We start from the raw sequence: 19,177 nt of genomic DNA, 5'->3' as shown, positions 1-19,177 counted from the left end.
ATAATTTGTAGAGGTTATAATCTACACATGCCACACTATGTGTTTTTACAGCAAGAAAACACAAAGGAATTTTTTGTTTTTTTTGGTCCAGCACTTTTTACTCGTTGCAGTTCACACGCGGAGCTCTCCCCCCATGGCCTCTGGTTGCTGAACCTCTTCCTCTTCCAGCCCCTCTGCGCGCAGAGCTGCTTGGTTGTGTTTTAGCAACTTCAGCAACATCTACATCACTTTCTTCATGCAGATCCCTCACTATCTTTGGCCGCCCTCTTTTCCTTGGAGGCCCAGCATTTGCTTTAGCACTCTTTTTGTGGAGACGCATTTTTGCTGCCTTGCTTCGATCGGGGTTTATCGGACATGTCGTGACGTAATGTGAACCCTGGACCCCACACCCGCTGCATTCCTTGTTACCATAGTTTTCTTTGTCATATGTGCTGAACGGGATACCATCACGTGGGGGCTCAACTTCATTTTTCCTTTTCTTCCCTCTGCCTTTTGTGCGTGCTATAGGGGGGGTCAATCAACAACAATCCATCATGCAACAGCGCTGATGATGGCTGCAATCCAGCACTACCATTATTAGGTTGTGTTGTTGTCACCACTGATCCAGTTGCCGACGGCCCACTGCCAAGCGACCCATTAGCTGTGGTCTCATCATTAGCAGGGTGTGCTGTTGTCGCCATTGATTCTGTTGCTGACGGCCCACTACCTGGCGACCCATTCTCCATGCTTCTTGGAAACATTTCAATTCCTGGGATGATCTTGTCCAGCTGCTTATTTGTCTCTTGACAAGCACGATCTGACCTACTTCCTGCCCTTCCGAGCTTCATCAACTTAGGTAGCAAGCTGGACATCCGGGTATGTTCTTGGCTTGCTGCTGGACCAATTAGCACGCCGTCATGCCTATCCCACGTAACTTCTTGCCTCGCACTACGAGTGTACCTTTTTTGGATGTACTTCTCTGGGATTTTCTTGACCTGCAGGTGGGTGAAGGCTCTTATAATATGCATGCAGAATAGCCCTGTAATTTTTTTTAAAAACAACAGATGCACATGTCAGAAGTTGCAATCATTTGTATGATACATGTTGCAACTGTGTGCCCACGAAGTTGCAATTGGAGCTTTTAACAAATATTTTTTTAGATCTGCGCATACCTGTGTGTTCCCATTGTTTGCATTCACATCTATATTCACCATTGTCCTTATCAGCAACCACCCTGAATTCATGTTGTGCCCAGCAGAAGCTCCCTCCCCCTTGTTCATGCTTCACCAACCACCCATTACTCATATGTGGGTCTGGATCAGGGCGAATGATAAATGCTGTGCTGTTATTGTACTGCTTTTTGTACTTTTGGTATACAAGTCTAGTGTACACTCTGCATAGCTGCTCATCAAATTTTGCTTTGCAAGCCCGCACCACCTCAGTCTGCATTTAGCAATCTTTATTTTTTAGTATGTTTGTCTTTTTTTGCAACTAGAATATGGACTGTGTTGTAACTGGGGAACAGTAACCATTGCAAATGCCATGTGATTTTTTTTGTTTTTCTTTTACCTGTGCATAATGTGTCTCTCCTGCATCCATGTGGTCAGTGTGCTGGAGTGAGTCTAGCATCCTTCTAGCGAACATGTGCAGGCTAGTGCTCTCACTAACATAGCCATCTTTGAGCACCCTGTTCTGGCTCTCCGATCGTTGCGTCGACGTCATCCTACCACAATACATCCCCTTGAAATAAGCAGCTATCCACCTCTCCCTCTTATCCCACAGGGCTCTAATGGCAGGATGATCAGCAATGCCACACTCATCAACTAGCTTCTCCTATTCAACCTCAAATTGCGTCGGGCCCAATGGATAGTTTATCAACGATTCAAGCCTTTCCTTCAAGTTTTTATCCTTGTGCTCGGTGTACAGCTGGTCCAACTCAAACTCCCAAGGCCTTATTATGTGCCAGCAACAGTTTCTGTGTTGAGACTTGAAAACACCAACTCAATTGCAACTTTCATTGCTGGATCTTCATCTGATAAAAGACAGAAAACAGAGGGAAAACAGGATCAGCAACACACACAGCGGCATTTTGCTGCAGCAACTATACAATTTTTTAAGGTTGCAATCAGTGTTTTTAGAAAAGAAGATAAGGCTCACCCGTCAGGATAACATGAGGTTCCTATCCACCAATGCAACTCTTGAACGTCTCAAACAACCATTTGAATGATCCAATCGATTCATCACCAATCAGAGCTTGTCCGAAGGTCACGTTCTTGAGGTTATTGTTGGCTCCAACAAACATCGCCAACGGCATCTTCTTGCTGTTGGTTTTATGTGTCGTATCAAAGGTGATGGTGTCTCCAAAATCTTTGTATTCAGCTCTCTGGCTTACATGACTCCAGAATATGTTTTTGATCACTCTAGTCTTTGGATCTGCATCCACATCCCAGTAGAAATATTCGTTGTTCTCCTTGCATTCTCTGAAGAACTACAGCAGCTTGTTAAGATCATCTTCTCTTTCCTCCCTAGCCTTCGCCGCCTTCCTGTGAACATTTAAAAAATATAGGGCAATTTTTGTTAGAAAAAGTTCAGACACATGTTTTTTTTTGCAATTCAGATATGTGACATCTTGCAATTCAGATATATGACATGTTGCAATTCAGTGAAAAAAAATTCAGCACGTACATATTCTTTATGTCCTTCTCTGTAAAACCCCACATATGGCGACCATCATACAGATCCGCCATCACATTCAATGCTGCCTGATGTGGAACTCCGTTCCTTGTCATTATGTTAAATAAGTCACTCATGCCTTCTGCCATGTTCTTGTGCGCGTGCATGTATCTTGTCATCCTGGGAGACGGCTCAAGTTTGTGGTTGTGGGCTTCCTGCACATGGTCAAAGAACCAGAAATTGTGCTTCCCATCCTTCTTAACTTTCACATAAGCCGGGCAGCCGCATCTTCTCGATCCCTTTTCTGTTTTTGCTTCTTCTTCTTTATTTTTGCTCTCATGTTTCCCTTCCCTGTTGCAGACCCAATGATTCGTCTCCTTGCTTGTTCTCGCTGTCCTCAAACTGAACCCAGCCAGCTTTGCATAATCTTTGTAAAATATGTAAGCATCATTTTTGTAGAGAATTGCTGCCTCACTCTTGGCACTAACACAGCTGGTATAGTTGATTCCTGACAAAAAGAAAACATACAAAACATGTGTGATATTTTTTTTTCAAAATAAAATGATGCAAACTCACTGAAAAATTCTCTATTGCAATTACTACCATGTCTCTGTTGCAATTTATACCACATCCTAGTTGCAATCAGTTGCATTTTCTTTTTATCAGATCCATGGAAAAGCCAAACACAGGTGATTCAGTTTAAAACTCAAAGCCATGTGTAGCAATTACTACCACATCTCTGTTGCAATTACTACCAAATCTCTGTTGCAATTAGTTGCATTTTTTTCCAGATCCATGGGAAAAGTCAGTGACAGGTTATTCAGTTTAATCCCAAAGCTGTGTCGCAATTACTACGAAAGCCGTGTCGCAATTAGTTGCACCCAGCACACAAATCACAGGTGATTCAAGCATTCAACTCACAGGCGCAGCATAAGGGAGGTCAAGTGCTTTTTTTTACCGGGTAGAACAGCTAGTTGGCATCTGGAGTCACCATGTCCCCTGGAGCCAATGTCGCCGGCGGCGTGAGTGTCGTCGTATGGTGGAGGGGATCACTTGAAATTGCTGTTATCGGGGGAAGCATGGGTGTCGACGACGGCGGAGGCTCTCTCCGATGTGCTTGAATCAACGCAGCGACCCTCTCCGATGCCGTCGGTGGATCACGCAGGGCGAGTGGCCCAGCCTCGACGAGCGATGGCGGCGTTGGCCCCATCTCGATGCTGGAGGCGGGACGTGGGGAGGCGGCTCGCGCGGCGGCGCAGGGCGAGGAGCGCGCTCCCCCTCAAGGCGCTCCGCCGGCGGCGGCGGCGCCTCTACTGCGAGAGAGGGGGGCGTGGGGTGGGATGCGTTTTTTCCTCCCCAGGCGATCCCTTTTTCTGTTTCTGTTGTATTTCTTACTTGCCGTTCAAGACATCCCGTGCACACGCATATATGTTGCAACCAGAACAGAATTGATGTTGCAATCACAAGACACATGGTGTTGCAATTAGCGCTCGATTCGGACGAATCGGATACGCGCGGCCCATTTTTTGCGGGGAGGCGAGCGGCCCACGTGCTGGCGGTTGTGCGCGGTCCACGCGTGGGTGGATGCAGGACCGCCCAAAATGGGCGTGGCCTGTTTTTGTTGGGCGCAGGGGCGGGAGGTGTTTTTGTGGTCTGTGTAATTGCTATATTAATTGTACCTTGTTGCATTTTAGCCTCGCCATGTGTGTGTGTGTCTATATATATATATATAGAACTACTATCCTGTAGCTGGCTACAGAATAACTTATTCTGTAGCCACTTTGAGTTACGATAATTACTATGTTAATTTACGAGATTATAGTAACTCCTTACTAAGTGGTTTAATATAACATTATGGTAAATATCCCCGTGTGTTATAGTAACCCAACTATCGTAAATATGTATTGACATTATGGTAAATTAGTATATAAAATTATGGTAAATGGAGGTGGCTACAGAATAACTTATTCTGTAGCCGGCTACTGAATAGCCTCTCCCTATATATATATATATATATATATATATATATATATATATATATATATATATATATATATATATATATATATATATATATATATATATATATAAGGGAAATGAATTATCGTTATTCGTGCACAATGTTCGTGTTCTTTTTGCATGCAAGACGTTGGACATATTGCAACTTTTCCGGCCTTTTTGGGCTGCCCAACGAGAAATATGCATGGTCCGATCAACATGCCATTTTGGGCCCTGCTTATTTGCTGCCCACACTGGCACACTTCTTGCTGACTTGCGAATAATAGTTTATGAATTAGAGACTGATATATAGACATAGATGTGTACACTGAATTTACAGTGTTCAATCTTTTTATTAGGTGCGTGATGTTGATATAAGCTTGACTACCATATATGTGTTTGATCTAGCTTTGCAATATATATAGCTGCGACTTAACAAACACTTAATGCCTACTACATTGCATGTTAGTTGCCAAATAAAGAGGTCGACGTCCGGTCCGATCACAACGAAATCATCATGCTCTGAGGCGCGAGTGTAAGTTTAGGGATTGTTTGTATAGAAGAGGTCTACAAATTAGTTCATTTTAAATTTCGACTCTAATCCATACATATGTACTAGACGGTGGGAGCAGTTTTCTTTACTATTATAGGAGAAAAGGCTAATAAGCTTTTGGAAAGGACAGTGTTAATCCGCTATCTTCCTCCTCGCAATGGCCCTTCCTCCCCCATCCCAGCCTCCTCCCCCGCCATCCCGGGCAGCGGCAGCCTCGCCGCTAGACGCGCTGCCCACCTCCCACCCCCGCCCTCTCGACCCTGCACTTCTCCTCGTCCTTGCCCCCACTGCCCCGCCGCGGTAGGGTCCGGCGAGACCCTGCCACGCTTGCGGCCCTCCTTCCTCCCCCCTCCCCCGCCCCGCTCCGATCTGGCCTGGCTGCCTCCACCGCCGTCGGAACCCTAACGTCACCCTCCTGCCGTCTCCACTGCCTGGTCAGCCTGCCTCCCCCCGAACCCCCCTTCTAAAGCCCGCCAGAGATGGAGAAGAAGAAAGGGAGAGTCGGAGAGAGAGGGCGCGGAACCCTAATACCGACTAGCTCGTCATCTCCGTCTTCGACACCGACACTGGCAAGGTCCCCGGTGAGGGTGGGGTGGGCCGTGGGGGAGGGTCTACGTCGGGCAGTCATGCTCCGGCGCGATGGGTCGCGTGTTTGCTTTTCCCTTTTGGAAATCTATCCAAGCAACCGTTATCAAGTTATGTTACAACTTACAAGGGCCTACTCTACAAACCTGACATGCATGGAAATTACCACTGGCCAAACATGCACGTGTGCTCCCGATTCAAGTGGACACCAATGCAAAAAATACTACTATATAATCTGCGCGCACATGCCTGGTGCACACACCTGCAACGTTGGAACTGGCCTGATTTTCCCGAATGCATGAAGACGTCGAGGAGAGAGATGGCGAGCGAGAGAGCAAGAGGAAACAGAGACCCATCGACCAAGCACTACCGGAGACCGGCTCTTTGCCGAGTGCCAGGTGGTTTCCCGAGTGTTATTTTTCGGGCACTCGGTAAAGGCTTCTTTGCCGAGTGTTTTTTTTTTACACTCGGCAAAGAGGCTCTTTGCCGAGTGTTTTTTTTAACACTCGGCCAAGAGCTTCTTTGCCGAGTGTTATTTTTTGATACTCGGCAAAGAAAACTTCAAAGCACATTTTGAAGCAGTAAATTAATTCAAATGAAAAAGTTTTCAACTACAAAGTTGTATAACTCATCAAGATGTACAATGTTTGTTTTGGTCTTTTCTTCATACGACAAAGTGAAAATAAATTTGTTCACAAATCTAACATATCTCTCTTGTAGTTTATGAAACTACAAGAGTGATATATAAGATTTGTGAACAATGTTAGAACGACCATGTCGGATGAACAGATGACCAAACAACCAAAATAAACTTTGTAGATCTCGAAAAGTTATGAAACTTTGTAATTGGCAACTTTTTGATTTGAAAACATCTTGTCATGCAAAACTGCGTTTGAATTTCAAAATTTTAAAATTCGAACTTTTCAAACGACCTCGGATGAAAAAACAACCAAAATAAACTCTGTAGATCTCGAAAAGTTATGAAACATTGTAGTTGACAACTTTTTGATTTGAAAACATCTTGTTATGCAAAACTGTGTTTGAATTTCAAAATTTTAAAATTCAAATTTTGTAAACGACCTCGGATGGAAAAACTTCCTAAACTAAAAGTGTAGATCTTGAAAAGTTATGAAACTTTGTAGTTTACAACTTTTTGATTTGGAAACATCTTGTCATGCAAAACTGTGTTTGAATTTCAAAATTTTAAAATTCAAATTTTGTAAACGACCTCGGATGGAAAAACTTCCTAAACTAAAAGTGTAGATCTCGAAAAGTTATGAAACTTTGTAGTTTACAACTTTTTTATTTGAATTCGTTTAGGGCCTCAAACATACAATTTACACTCGGTTTAGTATAATATATTGGAAACTAAAACGGAATCCAGACACAATTGAGAGTGTGGTGTAGTGGTAGAGGAGGTACGTGCATAGTGGGAGGTCTCGGGTTCGAATCACGTCGGCCGCGTAGCCATGAAATTCACGCGAAAAATGTCGTAGATGGGTGGGCGCTGGCTGGTGGGGGCCTCCATCGATAAAAAAAAAATTCCATTTTTTTGGGTAAAAATTCCCATTTTTTTCGGGTTTTTTTCGGTTTCAACTTTGCCGAGTGTCAGGCACTCGGCAAAGGCTTTGCCGAGTGCCCGATAAAAGACACTCGGCAAAGTTGGCTTTGTCGTCATTGTTTTTGGCGAGTGCTGTTCGCCGAGTGTTACACTCGGCGAACCATTTGCCGAGTGTTTTATGTCTTTTGCCGAGTGTTTCGGGCACTCGGCAAACTCAAGGAGTCCGGTAGTGAAGGCTCGGGTTTGTTGTGGCGTGGTGGACTGGTGGGCTAGCTGTGGCGCGCCATGGCCTGGGGTGTGAAATTCCAGGCTAGGGTTAGCGCAAGGAATTGTTTGGGCTGATTGATATAGAGCTGATGGAGCAACCTTTGCAAGGGCGCAAATTCACTTGGAACAATGCTGTGTTAGCTGCTAAGTTAGACAGATTCCTTTTTACAATAGACTGGGATTAAATGTCGTATACCCATGCTGTGGCGACAACCCCTTCCTAGATATGGTTCAGACCATGTTCCTTTGTTGCTGGAGTTAGATATATGGTTCAGACCATGTTCCTTTGTTGCTGGAGTTAGATATGGTTCAGACCATGTTCCTTTGTTGCTGGAGTGTAAGACTGAACTGTTCAAAGGGTTTTTCAAGTTTGAGAGATCATGGTTTCAACACGAAGACTTTATTCAGAGGATGGAGGTGGCATGCACTGTTGTTAAAAGGAGAATTGGGGAAGCCTTTTGAGTACATTTACAACAGATGAGAAAGTGTTTTAGGGGTGGAGTGCAAATGTGAATAGAGAGATTAGGAGAACAAAGCAAGAATCGCTGGGCGCTGGGCGGTGCTGGCTCCATCCACTCTACGCACGAGAAAGCTAGTACTATACGGTTGGAGTTGATCCCAGTGATTAAAGCTAGCTTTATTGCGCTGTCCCCAGATTTGTCCTTGCGGCCTCAGCTTTCCAAGGAAAGATAACAACAAAGTTAAAAACAGATGGCTAGAAAGATAGCTAGAAGGTTGCTAGGGCAAAACCGTGCAATTACGGCACAGCTGACCATATCCTACTTGCCCTTTTTTCTCCTTTCACCAAACCAAGCTTTGATGCCCAGTTCAGATCTACTCATCTCCGCACAGAGAGTAGGACAACCCTACTGATGATCTCCACATAAGACCCATGAATGTAAAGACTGGAAAGTGCCCAACTAATAGAGCTCGATCTTGTCAACACTTATAATCCATCTCCTGCAAGATGCCAGATTAGTAGACTACAAACCTTTTTTTTTTGTGGCAAGCGTCAAAGCGTGTTATCCAGCATCTGTTATCGCTCCAGCCTCCAGGGATGGCCAGAGATACCATTAATGTCAACATTATCATGGACTGGACTACAACTACAAGTAACAGATTCCCAAGTTCCCAACGTTTTCCCACGCACTTTCTTTTTCTTATGATGATGCTGGAACTTATCTATAGTACTAGTATATACATATTCTACTGCACCATGCATGTCGGTTTGCCGCCTTGAGCGGATTAATTAATCGATACAAAATCCAAACACATATAAAATGAAGGAAAAAAAAGGACAACTCAAGACCACGCAGCTTCCGGTTCCTCGCTAAGGCCCATTGTTTTGCCGGAAATGATTTTTGGGAGCCCAGCTTATTCATATATGGTCCCCAAAACAACTTATCTCTGTCCACTGCGCCAGGCAGCATCAAACAAATTTCAAACGCGAGTGATGATTAAAAAAACATAATTCAGACTCCAAGATGTACCTCAGGTTACAGGAAACTGAGGAACAGATGTAACTGCTGCAAACATGCAAGGGCTTCAAATCAAATCATAATACAGTACACTACATGCTCCTATTTTTTTTACTCTATATATACCAGCATTTTAAAGATACCTTTCCACAATGGCCCCGTTCGCTTAGAGGAATTCAGGAGGAATTTATGAGAGAAAAACATTGTTTCGGATAAAAAAAAGAAGCAGATCAAACCAAGTTTAATGGCACGCGAACGGCCGATGTGTGACAAAAGGGTGTACAGTAAGTACCAGACAGTGTCAGAGGACAAGATCTCACAGAACCTTCTTATGCTCCAGTGAGAAGCGATCGATCGAGTGAGTGACACATGCCCGTGGAGCCAGGCCGTAGATGTACTGCAGGTACCTGTTTCTCATTAATTGACTCAACAAGGGCAACGAACTTCATCAATTTAATTCACCTTTTCATTTCACACAACTTAACTTCTGTAGCAACGGGGGTGGTAGATTAAAAAAAAAAGCAACGGGGGTGGTTGCTGGCCTGGTAAAATATGACCCACAGCTCACCGGTTTATTGCAGAACGCCGCTTCATTTTGGTATCACAGGAAGGCTAAGGCCTAATACCCCCAGTCATGCAAATGACTCTGCTTAGAGATAGGAGTGCATCACCACAATGAAATTTTCAAATTTACATACACTACAATCACACCCGTTACAACTGATTCTTTTTTTTTTCTTTTCCGAAAAAACACGCCTGTGAAATAGAGTACGACATTCCAAAGTGTGACTTCCTAACTTATATTAGCAAGCAAGCATAAGTCAAAACCCATTAAGATACTTTAAACCCAAGCAATGCGTCCGAAATGATACTTCCAAACAAAATGGCAACAATTTTTCAGGAAAGCACCCAAACAGGAAAGTTGCAGGCTAGAGCGAACACAACATTTATAAGTGTGCAAAGTGGCAAACTGCAACCAAACATTTTCAGCAAAGACTCCACTCCAGCTCCCTTTCAAAGAACCCAAAATCACTCTGAATGTTTGGATACAGCAAAGGATCTAGTCTTATTATAGACATGTGTCAAGCTTATTGCTGAAGCAGACTAGCTACCATAAACCTATAGATCTATCGTCTTATTAATATAGTTTCCTAGATTGACAAAAGAAAGCCAAGTTCAAGCAAAATGAAATTTTCTACAAATTAAAGCACATGAGTTGTTCAATGGAGAAGAGATGAAGTTAGGTATATAAAGATTACTATAGCCCAACGGTATACCCTTTTTCCAACCTGATTTCTATTGTGAAATTATTGCAAAGCCAAATGTAAAACATACTATCAAATTCTCCACTGAGCAACAATTCAGTCGACTCCTATATTATAACGGTGTCAGGAAAAAAAACTATTATATTTCTTCACCGAACAAATATCGATCAACTGAGCACACACCATCGTCACCACCAGCCTGTGCCTGCAGCAACCTCAGACAAGCTTAAATGCCAACCAACTCCAAGCAATTCCAGAGCAAACACCCCAGGACAAAGGCAACCCTGTCAATTCTCTTACAGATCGCACTGAAGAAATCACTCTAAACGCAGTCTATATTCAGTTAAAGAACAGTTCATTGTAAATTTCAACATCCCATTACATATTTATTTATAGAGAACAAAATTGGGTGATGCAACACAATTAGAGATTCCAAATGAAGCAAAAGAATTTTGGCATTATGTCGTTATCTAAAAAATATATGCTTTGTGGTGGTGTCCATGCATCCAGTGGTACTCAACCATATGATTGGCCTCAGTAGCACAAGTCTGTTGCTTGTTGGTTTCAGTCAGAGCTTATCAGCCAGTTAACAGTGTTTTCCTCTCACAACAAACCAGCACCAATCGGACTTATCAGCCTAAAAACCAACCAGCGAATGGGCTTGAAGTTAATCCAAAACAGATGTACATTAACCCTACATAAACAACTACTAAGCAATCGACGACGGTCTATGTGGATCAACTTAGGGTTGCCCCACAAATAAATGTGGCAGCCATGGGTGTAGGTGAGAGTGTTTATTACCACTGTACTAGCAGGGAAGGTGGTTATGCTATGCACACACACACAGAGTTCACCGACAGCCCACACCTGCAGACACCATGTGGCCCCCCTTCAGTTGCCACTCCCCTGATTTCTCTCATCTTTTGCTCTGTACTCCTATCTCATAGTTGACGCACGCTTGGTATACTGCTCTTGGCCCCAGCACACCCCTGCTCTCCAGTCAGGCCTGGTTTAGTTCAAAAATTTTCACCCTAAACTATCACATCGAATCTTACGGCATATACATGGAGTATTAAATATAGATAAAAAAAATTAATTACACAGTTTGGTTGAAAATCGCGAGACGAATATTTTAAGACTAATTAGTCTATAATTAGCCATAAATGCTACAGTAACTCACAGGCACTAATGATGGATTAATTAGGCTTAATAAATTCGTCTCGCAGTTTTCAGACGAGCTATGTAATTAGTTTTTTTTTATTAATATCTGAAAACTCCTTCCGACATCCCCGAAACATCTAATATGACATCAAAAATTTTCATTTCGCGAACTAAACACAGCTCCGTGTATGCCGCCTTCTCCACTCCCTTCCTCTCTACCTACGCAGCTAACCACATTTATCACTCCCTGCAGAAGCAAGTACAGGCTGGGAAGTTTATATTCACTCAAACCAGTCCGTTCCTTCCCCACACGGCCACACACACTTCAGTTCATAGGCGCCCCAGCAGAGCTCATCTCTGGCTCGTGTGTCCTCCATGACAGAGAATCTCCACTCCAGGAAAATGGTACAGCCAAAGAAGTTTCGTGGAGTCCGGCAGCGCCACTGGGGTTCCTGGGTCTCCGAGATCAGGCATCCCCTCCTGTAAGGCCTTCTATCCCTATAATTTTTAGGGAAGAACATAAACTACTGGTGCGACCATAATTCTGAATTGCAATGCACGTATATTTTTGTGTTGCGTCCAGTAAGAGGAGGGTCTGGCTGGGCACCTTCGAGACCGCTGAGGAGGCAGCGAGAGCATATGACGAGGCTGCCGTGCTGATGAGCGGCCGCAACGCCAAGACCAACTTCCCAGTCCAAAGGAGCAGCACAGGGGAGCCTACCCCAGCTGCGGGAAGGGACGCTCGCAGCAACGCCGGCAGCGGCTCCTCTACCACCAACCTGTCCCAGATTCTAAGTGCGAAGCTCCGCAAATGCTGCAAGGCGCCATCGCCGTCCCTGACCTGTCTCCGCCTTGACCCTGAGAAGTCCCACATTGGTGTTTGGCAGAAGCGCGCAGGAGCCCGCGCTGACTCCAACTGGGTCATGACCGTGGAGCTCAACAAAGGTGCAGCATCCACTGATGCTGCATCACAGTCCACATCAGCAACACCTGCTCCACCAGCCACCCCGATGGATGACGAGGAGAGGATCGCCCTGCAAATGATCGAAGAGTTGCTGAGCAGCAGCAGCCCAGCTTCACCCTCGCACGGAGATGACCAAGGTCGCTTCATCATCTGAAAAAGCATCGATCAAACAGCACAAGTCACCATCCCAGATCGGAGTTTCGCTAGGCCGGTTGGTACACAAGCAGTTCAGGTTACTTCAGTAATATAGATATATATATGTCTATTACTAAATCCAACTTACAAGAACTATAAAGTTTGCAGTTCTATGTACTTGTGAAAAGCTCTACATACACATGTTCCTGTCAAGATACTTTGTTACACATCAATGTCAGTGATATAATTGCTTATAAAGGAAATAAATAGATTATGATTGTGTTACTGTTCATCCTTTGCTTGGATCCTGATGTCAAACTCAGTTGAGAAATCTCAACACAGTTTATTTCTTCAAACGAAGAACCAAGGCTGAACAAATAAATCTCAAAACAGGATGAAGGTGATGTTTGTGAAAAGACCTTTGCTTTTATGATAGAATGGTTTGAAGGGCCATGCTCTATGAGATATAATCACTATGGCATACATGACAAACCAGCAAGTAGACAACACATTTCTTTAATCATATCAACTAAATCAGTCACTCTAGTGAAGGCAGTTATGCAGAAACGGGTAGAATTCAGTGAGGAGAACAAGATGCAAATCATTTCACTAAAAAAAGGGTATCCATTAGAAACTCAAGGTTTGGCATTGGTTATCTGAAAACACACATTTTGGCACTTCTAACATCATCTCGCAGGCACAAGGAATGTGGTGTTTTTAGACGTCCAATTCCACATCACCAGGCACCACTGAACACTAATTGAGAATAGAACATTTAAAGATACCCTCTTCTGCCAATCTTGTATTAATGAATAGGTCATGCACTATGTTCAGCATCATGTAACCATCAAAAGCTCTACAATGTGGACGTAGAGATGCACTAGGGGTGAGAGCGATGAACCCAGCGTATGGACCATCAAGGTGTGCAACAAACACTTTAAAGGCCTTATGGTCATATTTCTCCTCATTAAATAAGCAAATGTAATATATAGATAATTGATAATCATGATAGGATACTACAGACAAATGCCATAATGACCAGCATAACATTTGCCATCAGACTAGGAACAATCAATATTCAGGTCTCAGAATTTTGGCATCTGGCTCCAGTATCCCATGGCGGGAATCAGAGTTACAATACCATGCCAGAATTGAGGTCTTCATGTATTGTTTCATCTTGAATGCATATGATCTTAAATTATTAATAATAGAAGATGAGGGGGTCTTTAAACCTTGATAAAATACAAATACAAAGATAATATAACAAGCCAATCTGTTAATCCACTGGAATTTTCACAACCTGTACAAGGACCCAGATTATTATTTTCGAGCATCAAAACATTACTAGAAATAGCCACAAGAAAGTCCCATCACATGTCATTATGACTTAAAAGGCAGCCATACAACTAGATACATTAGTGAAAATAACTGACATTGTGGTGATTCATCCACCACAGTGGTAGTAAACCCATGATCAGCAATCTTTGACATTTGCGTTTGGCTAGATGCTTTTAGTTAATTTTTCTTGTTCCCCCCTCCCTGTAAGTATGAACCACCTTGTGTTTATATTTATAAAATCACTGTGGGGAACTCCCCCACAGTCTGGCGTTCAAAAAAAAGAACCCCTACCAACTTGTATCTTAGCAGGGATGCAAACATGACAATGGCAAGTCAAAAGAAAGGGTCAAGGTAGCCCTACATATGAGTGCAATAGATAACAAGTTAACAAAGAAAGACACAGCAAGTGTGCTATTTTCTCTTCCAAAACTCAAAGAGCAGACAGCCAAAAAAGCAATTATCAGCTCCATGGTTTGGATTTGGAGGTTGGTGCAAAGCATGCAGTCAATGCTAAGGGCCCAGCCAGTTAGTTGGTCAGTCGCAACGTACGATTGTATTAGAGAAGAATAAAACAGAAGGAAACTAGATTCTCGCTATAGTTGATCCATACTGAGTTGTGTGTCATAATATAACTAAATAGCAACTTTGAGGCCTGAAGGTCTGTCATTTTGAGAGACTTTCTGGATAGCTACATAAAAGAGCTGAGTTATTTCAAGATAGTTAAGATGCTTGTTTTATATCTAGTCCTTGTCTACACTGTGAAGGTTTGAAAGGTAATGGACTATCTCCATTTTTTATCCCACTTTTTTTTTCTACAACGGTCGTGCCGAATTTCATTACCAGGGAGTAACAAAATTACAAGAGTTTAGTGAGACACAAAGCAGTTTGGACACTGAAACAAAAACGCCGTCACCTCCGAACACCAAGGATTCAGCCGATTAGGCACTGCTAACTGTGCAAAAGAAAATTGTCCCCACTACTTATGTTTATCTCAAACACATGCTTCATATGAAGTTATGTTTGATAACTTCAGTTCATTCATTGGGCACTAGCTGGTTCCCCTTAAAATTTCTTGTCTCCCATTACCACCATTGTTATCTCCTTGCAATCATCTTTCTCGCCACAACATTCGCTAAGGTAATATCTTAACAATGTGCATGTAGTATCAAATAACTCATTCTGTCATTGTGCTAGAACAAAACAGAAGAACGTGATCTTCGAGAAACAGAAATTACATATAGAGACATGTATCCTAGCTTGGTTTAGGTGAACTCATCTTTCAAAATTTAAGAAGATGGTATCTATGAATTGCTCATTAATCACTTATATAATCCAAACTGATCGAAATTAGTATGTGCACTGCATGGTATAAAGCTAATCAATAGACGATTTTATTCAAAAGAATTTGGTAGAAACGTGCCGTGCATCCAGCACCAATAGTAGACTATAACACAGACAGTATGTGAAATTTGATGGTCTGGTCTGATCATAAAATTTAGAGCTATGACATGAACATCTCCATTTTTTCTGCTATTCTGTTTCTGTGCTCGATAATTTCTGGTACCACATTAGCTGGTTAAGGAACTTCTATGATGCAAAAGCATGCATTGAATATGTCCAGCAAGATAGCTGTAGTGGTCCCTTTCCTTTGCATCTATCCTATTCAAATAGACCAGTGATGTCATCTTAATTAAGATTGCAAAGCACATCATATTAACTTATTCACTTTGTGATGGTGTGGTCTTGTCAAACACTAGATCTACCCAGAATGGTTTAAATAAAGATCAAATGTAGTAGGTGTCAATTAATTAAACAGCATACCAAGGGTAAACATGGTAGAATGTTTCTGCAATTGTAAAGGGATATTTGTACATAGAAACTATAGCTTGTGGAACAGAAAATTATCGAATGTTGCAATAGTTAGAATGAATAATATGTTCTACCTGCTAATTTGTTATTCCACTGAATCTTTTTTTTTTGGTTGCACTTAAACTATTGCTAGTAACCTTTCCAAAAGCACGTGAATGTTCCTAAACCTTGAATCAGATATGCAGGGAGTGAACAGGATATGAATACAAAAGATAGTGATTCAACATTCACAATAAGGAGTAAATTGGATGCAAAAAAAGGTTATAGAGTGTAGGGTTCAGCTATATTTTCCAGCATAGTTACTTCTCATCAAATTGTTATATTGTCAGATTCAGCACAGCATCTTTGGCTACCAATGAGCTACGGACAGTTTACCAACCCATATACTAGACATCTGGTAAGGACAACCACTAGAGCGTAAGATCCAACCTGCCCCTTTGAGTAGGGATAGGTACCGCAGGTCCACAACATAGTGGTCCTGAAGTACTTTCTAATCTTTCTTGGTGTTATTTTGTTTATTCAGATCAGCATACACCTCACTATTCTTATGGAATTGTACATGGTAACATTCAACCAAAATCACAATAATACTTTCAGTTTTCAGTAATACAGCACTATTCCGATTTGAATCTCCCTTCGCCAATATAACTGAATGAAATAACTCAGGAGGTGAAAGAATATTCCGGTAGCCTACAAGATATAATAAAGCTAATCGATTTTCAATCCAACTACAAGTCCATTTGAGGATAAAAAAAACTAGAGGCACACATAAAACATAGTAGAAAATGCAGCACAGGAAAAGTCAACTGTATCATATGTATTTGACTTACATTTTACTGAATTTTAATGTATCTTGTTTATGTTTCTTGAATGAATTGATCTCAGACATCATGCATTGAGAAATAATCTTGGACTGTTTGCGCCTGTTGGGTCTGCACATGCTTCAAATTCAGGGATAGTATGAACTCTAGAGATAACCAACTTATCCTTTAGGTAGATAGACAGATCTTCAAACGAGTTGAAAAGACAGTTCCGGATAAACATAAAAACGTCATGTTTCGTTTCAAGAAAGATTGAAAGCAACTCTTTCACACATGTTGGTCAAGAACGAGACCTAGAACTCAATGTTCTCTTCCTCTCGCTACCAACATAAACACCAGCTGTATATCTTGAATTTGCAAGTTCCCGGGGTATCGGTGCTCCTGCAGTCTTCAGAACCTGAACAAGCTCTTTGAAAATCCTTCTATCCTCCTCATTCACAAACACAACAGCCATACCCTCCTCACCCATCCGAGATGCCCTTCCATCTTGGTGAATATATTCATCGATGGAATTTGGTATGTCAAACAATATCACTTGACGTACTTTTAGGAGATTCATTCCACGCCCCAGGACACCAGTAGAAACAACGACAGATACTTCTCCTGTCAAAAACCTTCTCAAATTCTCTCTTCTCACTTTCATCGTCTTCTCGCCATGGATAGAAACGACCTCTAATCCAGTAGCAACAGTAATTGCTTCAGACAACAGATCAGCTCCGACTCTGGAACTCACAAACACAACAGCAGGAGGTTTAAAATGTTGCTTGCTTTTCATTATCTCAAAAACCTTCTGCTTCTTCTTCTTAGACTCCACCCAAATGACCACTTGTTTAACTGATTTGGTTGGTCTGTTTGGGTTGCCACAAGAGATACTTATCACATTCTTAGCCAGTGAGTTAGACATCTTCTCAACTTCCGAATGTAATGTTGCTGAAAACATCATGACCTGTGGGTGTGAAAGTGACTGAAAAATCTGCATGGCCTGATCCCTGAATCCCTTCTCCAGCAAGCAGTCCACCTCATCCAAAACGAATACAGAAACATAGGTAAGGTCCACATTGTGTTTCATGAGAAGATCAATTAGCCTCCCAGGGGTGCCAACAATTAACTCAATACCATTTTCAATTCTGTAAATTTGCTGAGGCAATGGATCTCCACCGACAACTAGAGCAGTTTTGAAAGGCAGGCCTTTACCAAGCACTTTTGCTTGCTCTTCTACCTGCAGGCGTAGCGCTCTAGTTGGAGCAAGAACTATAGCCAACGGTCCTTGATTGCTTGCGCATTTTTGTGATCTTACTCGTGAACAATGAGCAATTATGGGAATTAGAAAAGATGCAGTTTTCCCTGAACCAGTCTCAGCAGAAACAAGTAAGCTTCTATTACTCATTGATGCAGGGATAACTTGCATCTGCACTGGAGTAGGCATACAATATCCCGCAGTCTCAAGATTGTGCACAAGCTTCTCAGGAAGACCACAGGCAGAGAAACACATGATTGGATCAGGAACAGCATCACCCTTGACACAAATGTCAAGTTTACTCCTCAGTGAACTGATCCGGCTGTCAGCTAAAGTAGGTATATTTGGAAAATTAATGTCCTTAATACAGAAGCTCTCATCACCCAAAGGAAGGTTCACACGCTTTGCTGCTTTTACTACTGGCTTTGTTTTAGCAGCGATCCGAGCAAGAAGAATTGTCTTGCATTCCACACTGCAGATGTCATCATCAGTCTGATCACATATATTCACCATATCGGCTACACACAACACAGCGAGGCTCCCCAGGAAGAGCTTCTCTCTGCTCAAAGCATCTTTCCTTCACAGGTAAATCTGCAAGTAACATATATATGAGGGAAAAGACATTGATATCTGATCGAAATGCACGGAATAGACATAAGACCTGCATAAGTAGCAGCCAAAAAAACATAACAAAATGGCCATCAGCTAAAACAGTGAGCTAGCTGGGACAGGAGATTTCATTATTTGGTCTTTGGCCTGCTAATTACTGAACATCAAGTCAAGAAGGAAGTTGCAGCTTTACTACATAGTTTTAAGGACCATAAATAGATCTCTGTAAACTGTAAACAAATATTTAGTGCCATGCATTTTTCTTTGTTGTAGATTTTTTCCTTCATCTCGTTTCTGTGTAATACATGTGTTCACAATGATGTGGGATTTCGAGAAACGTGCAGCAACCAATCCAGTACAATTACCTTCCAACTCATTATTATCCGATGATGAAACAAGATTATCAGCTGATTGGTTCTCCCCTTGCTCCATTCAGTCCAGGAAGGAAAAAAAGCACCAGTCAACTGCACAGAGGAAAGGGATATACGATAGCTCAGACACCTCAAACATTAACCCAACCAATATTTAGGAAGCGGCTAAATGTTAGATCATATTTCCAAGAGAAACATGAAAGACAGGGGTTCAACTGTGTAACACCCGTGGCCGCCGGCGTCAAGCTGTCGACGTGAGCACTACGAGAGGCACAGATAAGGAGAGAAGACGTCGGCGAGGGAAGCTCCTACC

The 19,177-nt window shown here is 42.4% G+C and overlaps 2 protein-coding genes and 1 pseudogene across 2 annotated transcripts; 1 reads left to right on the top strand and 2 right to left on the bottom strand.

Annotated features, from left to right (window-relative positions):
- Positions 1-464: 464 nt before the first annotated feature.
- Positions 465-3,862, bottom strand: LOC136465320 (protein FAR1-RELATED SEQUENCE 5-like). Its single transcript, XM_066464098.1, has 7 exons — positions 3,706-3,862; positions 2,665-3,160; positions 2,224-2,459; positions 1,950-2,011; positions 1,549-1,812; positions 1,152-1,422; positions 465-1,018 (listed from the first exon to the last, which is right to left on the bottom strand). The coding sequence occupies exons 1-7, from the start codon at positions 3,860-3,862 to the stop codon at positions 465-467; spliced, it is 2,040 nt and encodes a 679-aa protein (XP_066320195.1).
- A 7,959-nt stretch (positions 3,863-11,821) lies between these two features.
- Positions 11,822-12,895, top strand: LOC136463007 (ethylene-responsive transcription factor WIN1-like). Its single transcript, XM_066462058.1, has 2 exons — positions 11,822-12,002; positions 12,104-12,895. Exons 1-2 carry the CDS (start codon positions 11,896-11,898, stop codon positions 12,636-12,638), a joined length of 642 nt encoding a protein of 213 aa, XP_066318155.1. The 5' UTR covers positions 11,822-11,895; the 3' UTR covers positions 12,639-12,895.
- A 4,032-nt stretch (positions 12,896-16,927) lies between these two features.
- LOC136463006 (DEAD-box ATP-dependent RNA helicase 41-like) lies at positions 16,928-18,925 on the bottom strand (annotated as a pseudogene).
- Positions 18,926-19,177: the final 252 nt, after the last annotated feature.

This window comes from Miscanthus floridulus, chromosome 7 (assembly GCF_019320115.1).
Source record: "Miscanthus floridulus cultivar M001 chromosome 7, ASM1932011v1, whole genome shotgun sequence".
Taxonomy (NCBI): domain Eukaryota; kingdom Viridiplantae; phylum Streptophyta; class Magnoliopsida; order Poales; family Poaceae; genus Miscanthus; species Miscanthus floridulus.
The sequence above is the reverse complement of the archived record's forward strand: the minus strand, read 5'-3'. Positions and strand labels throughout refer to the sequence as shown.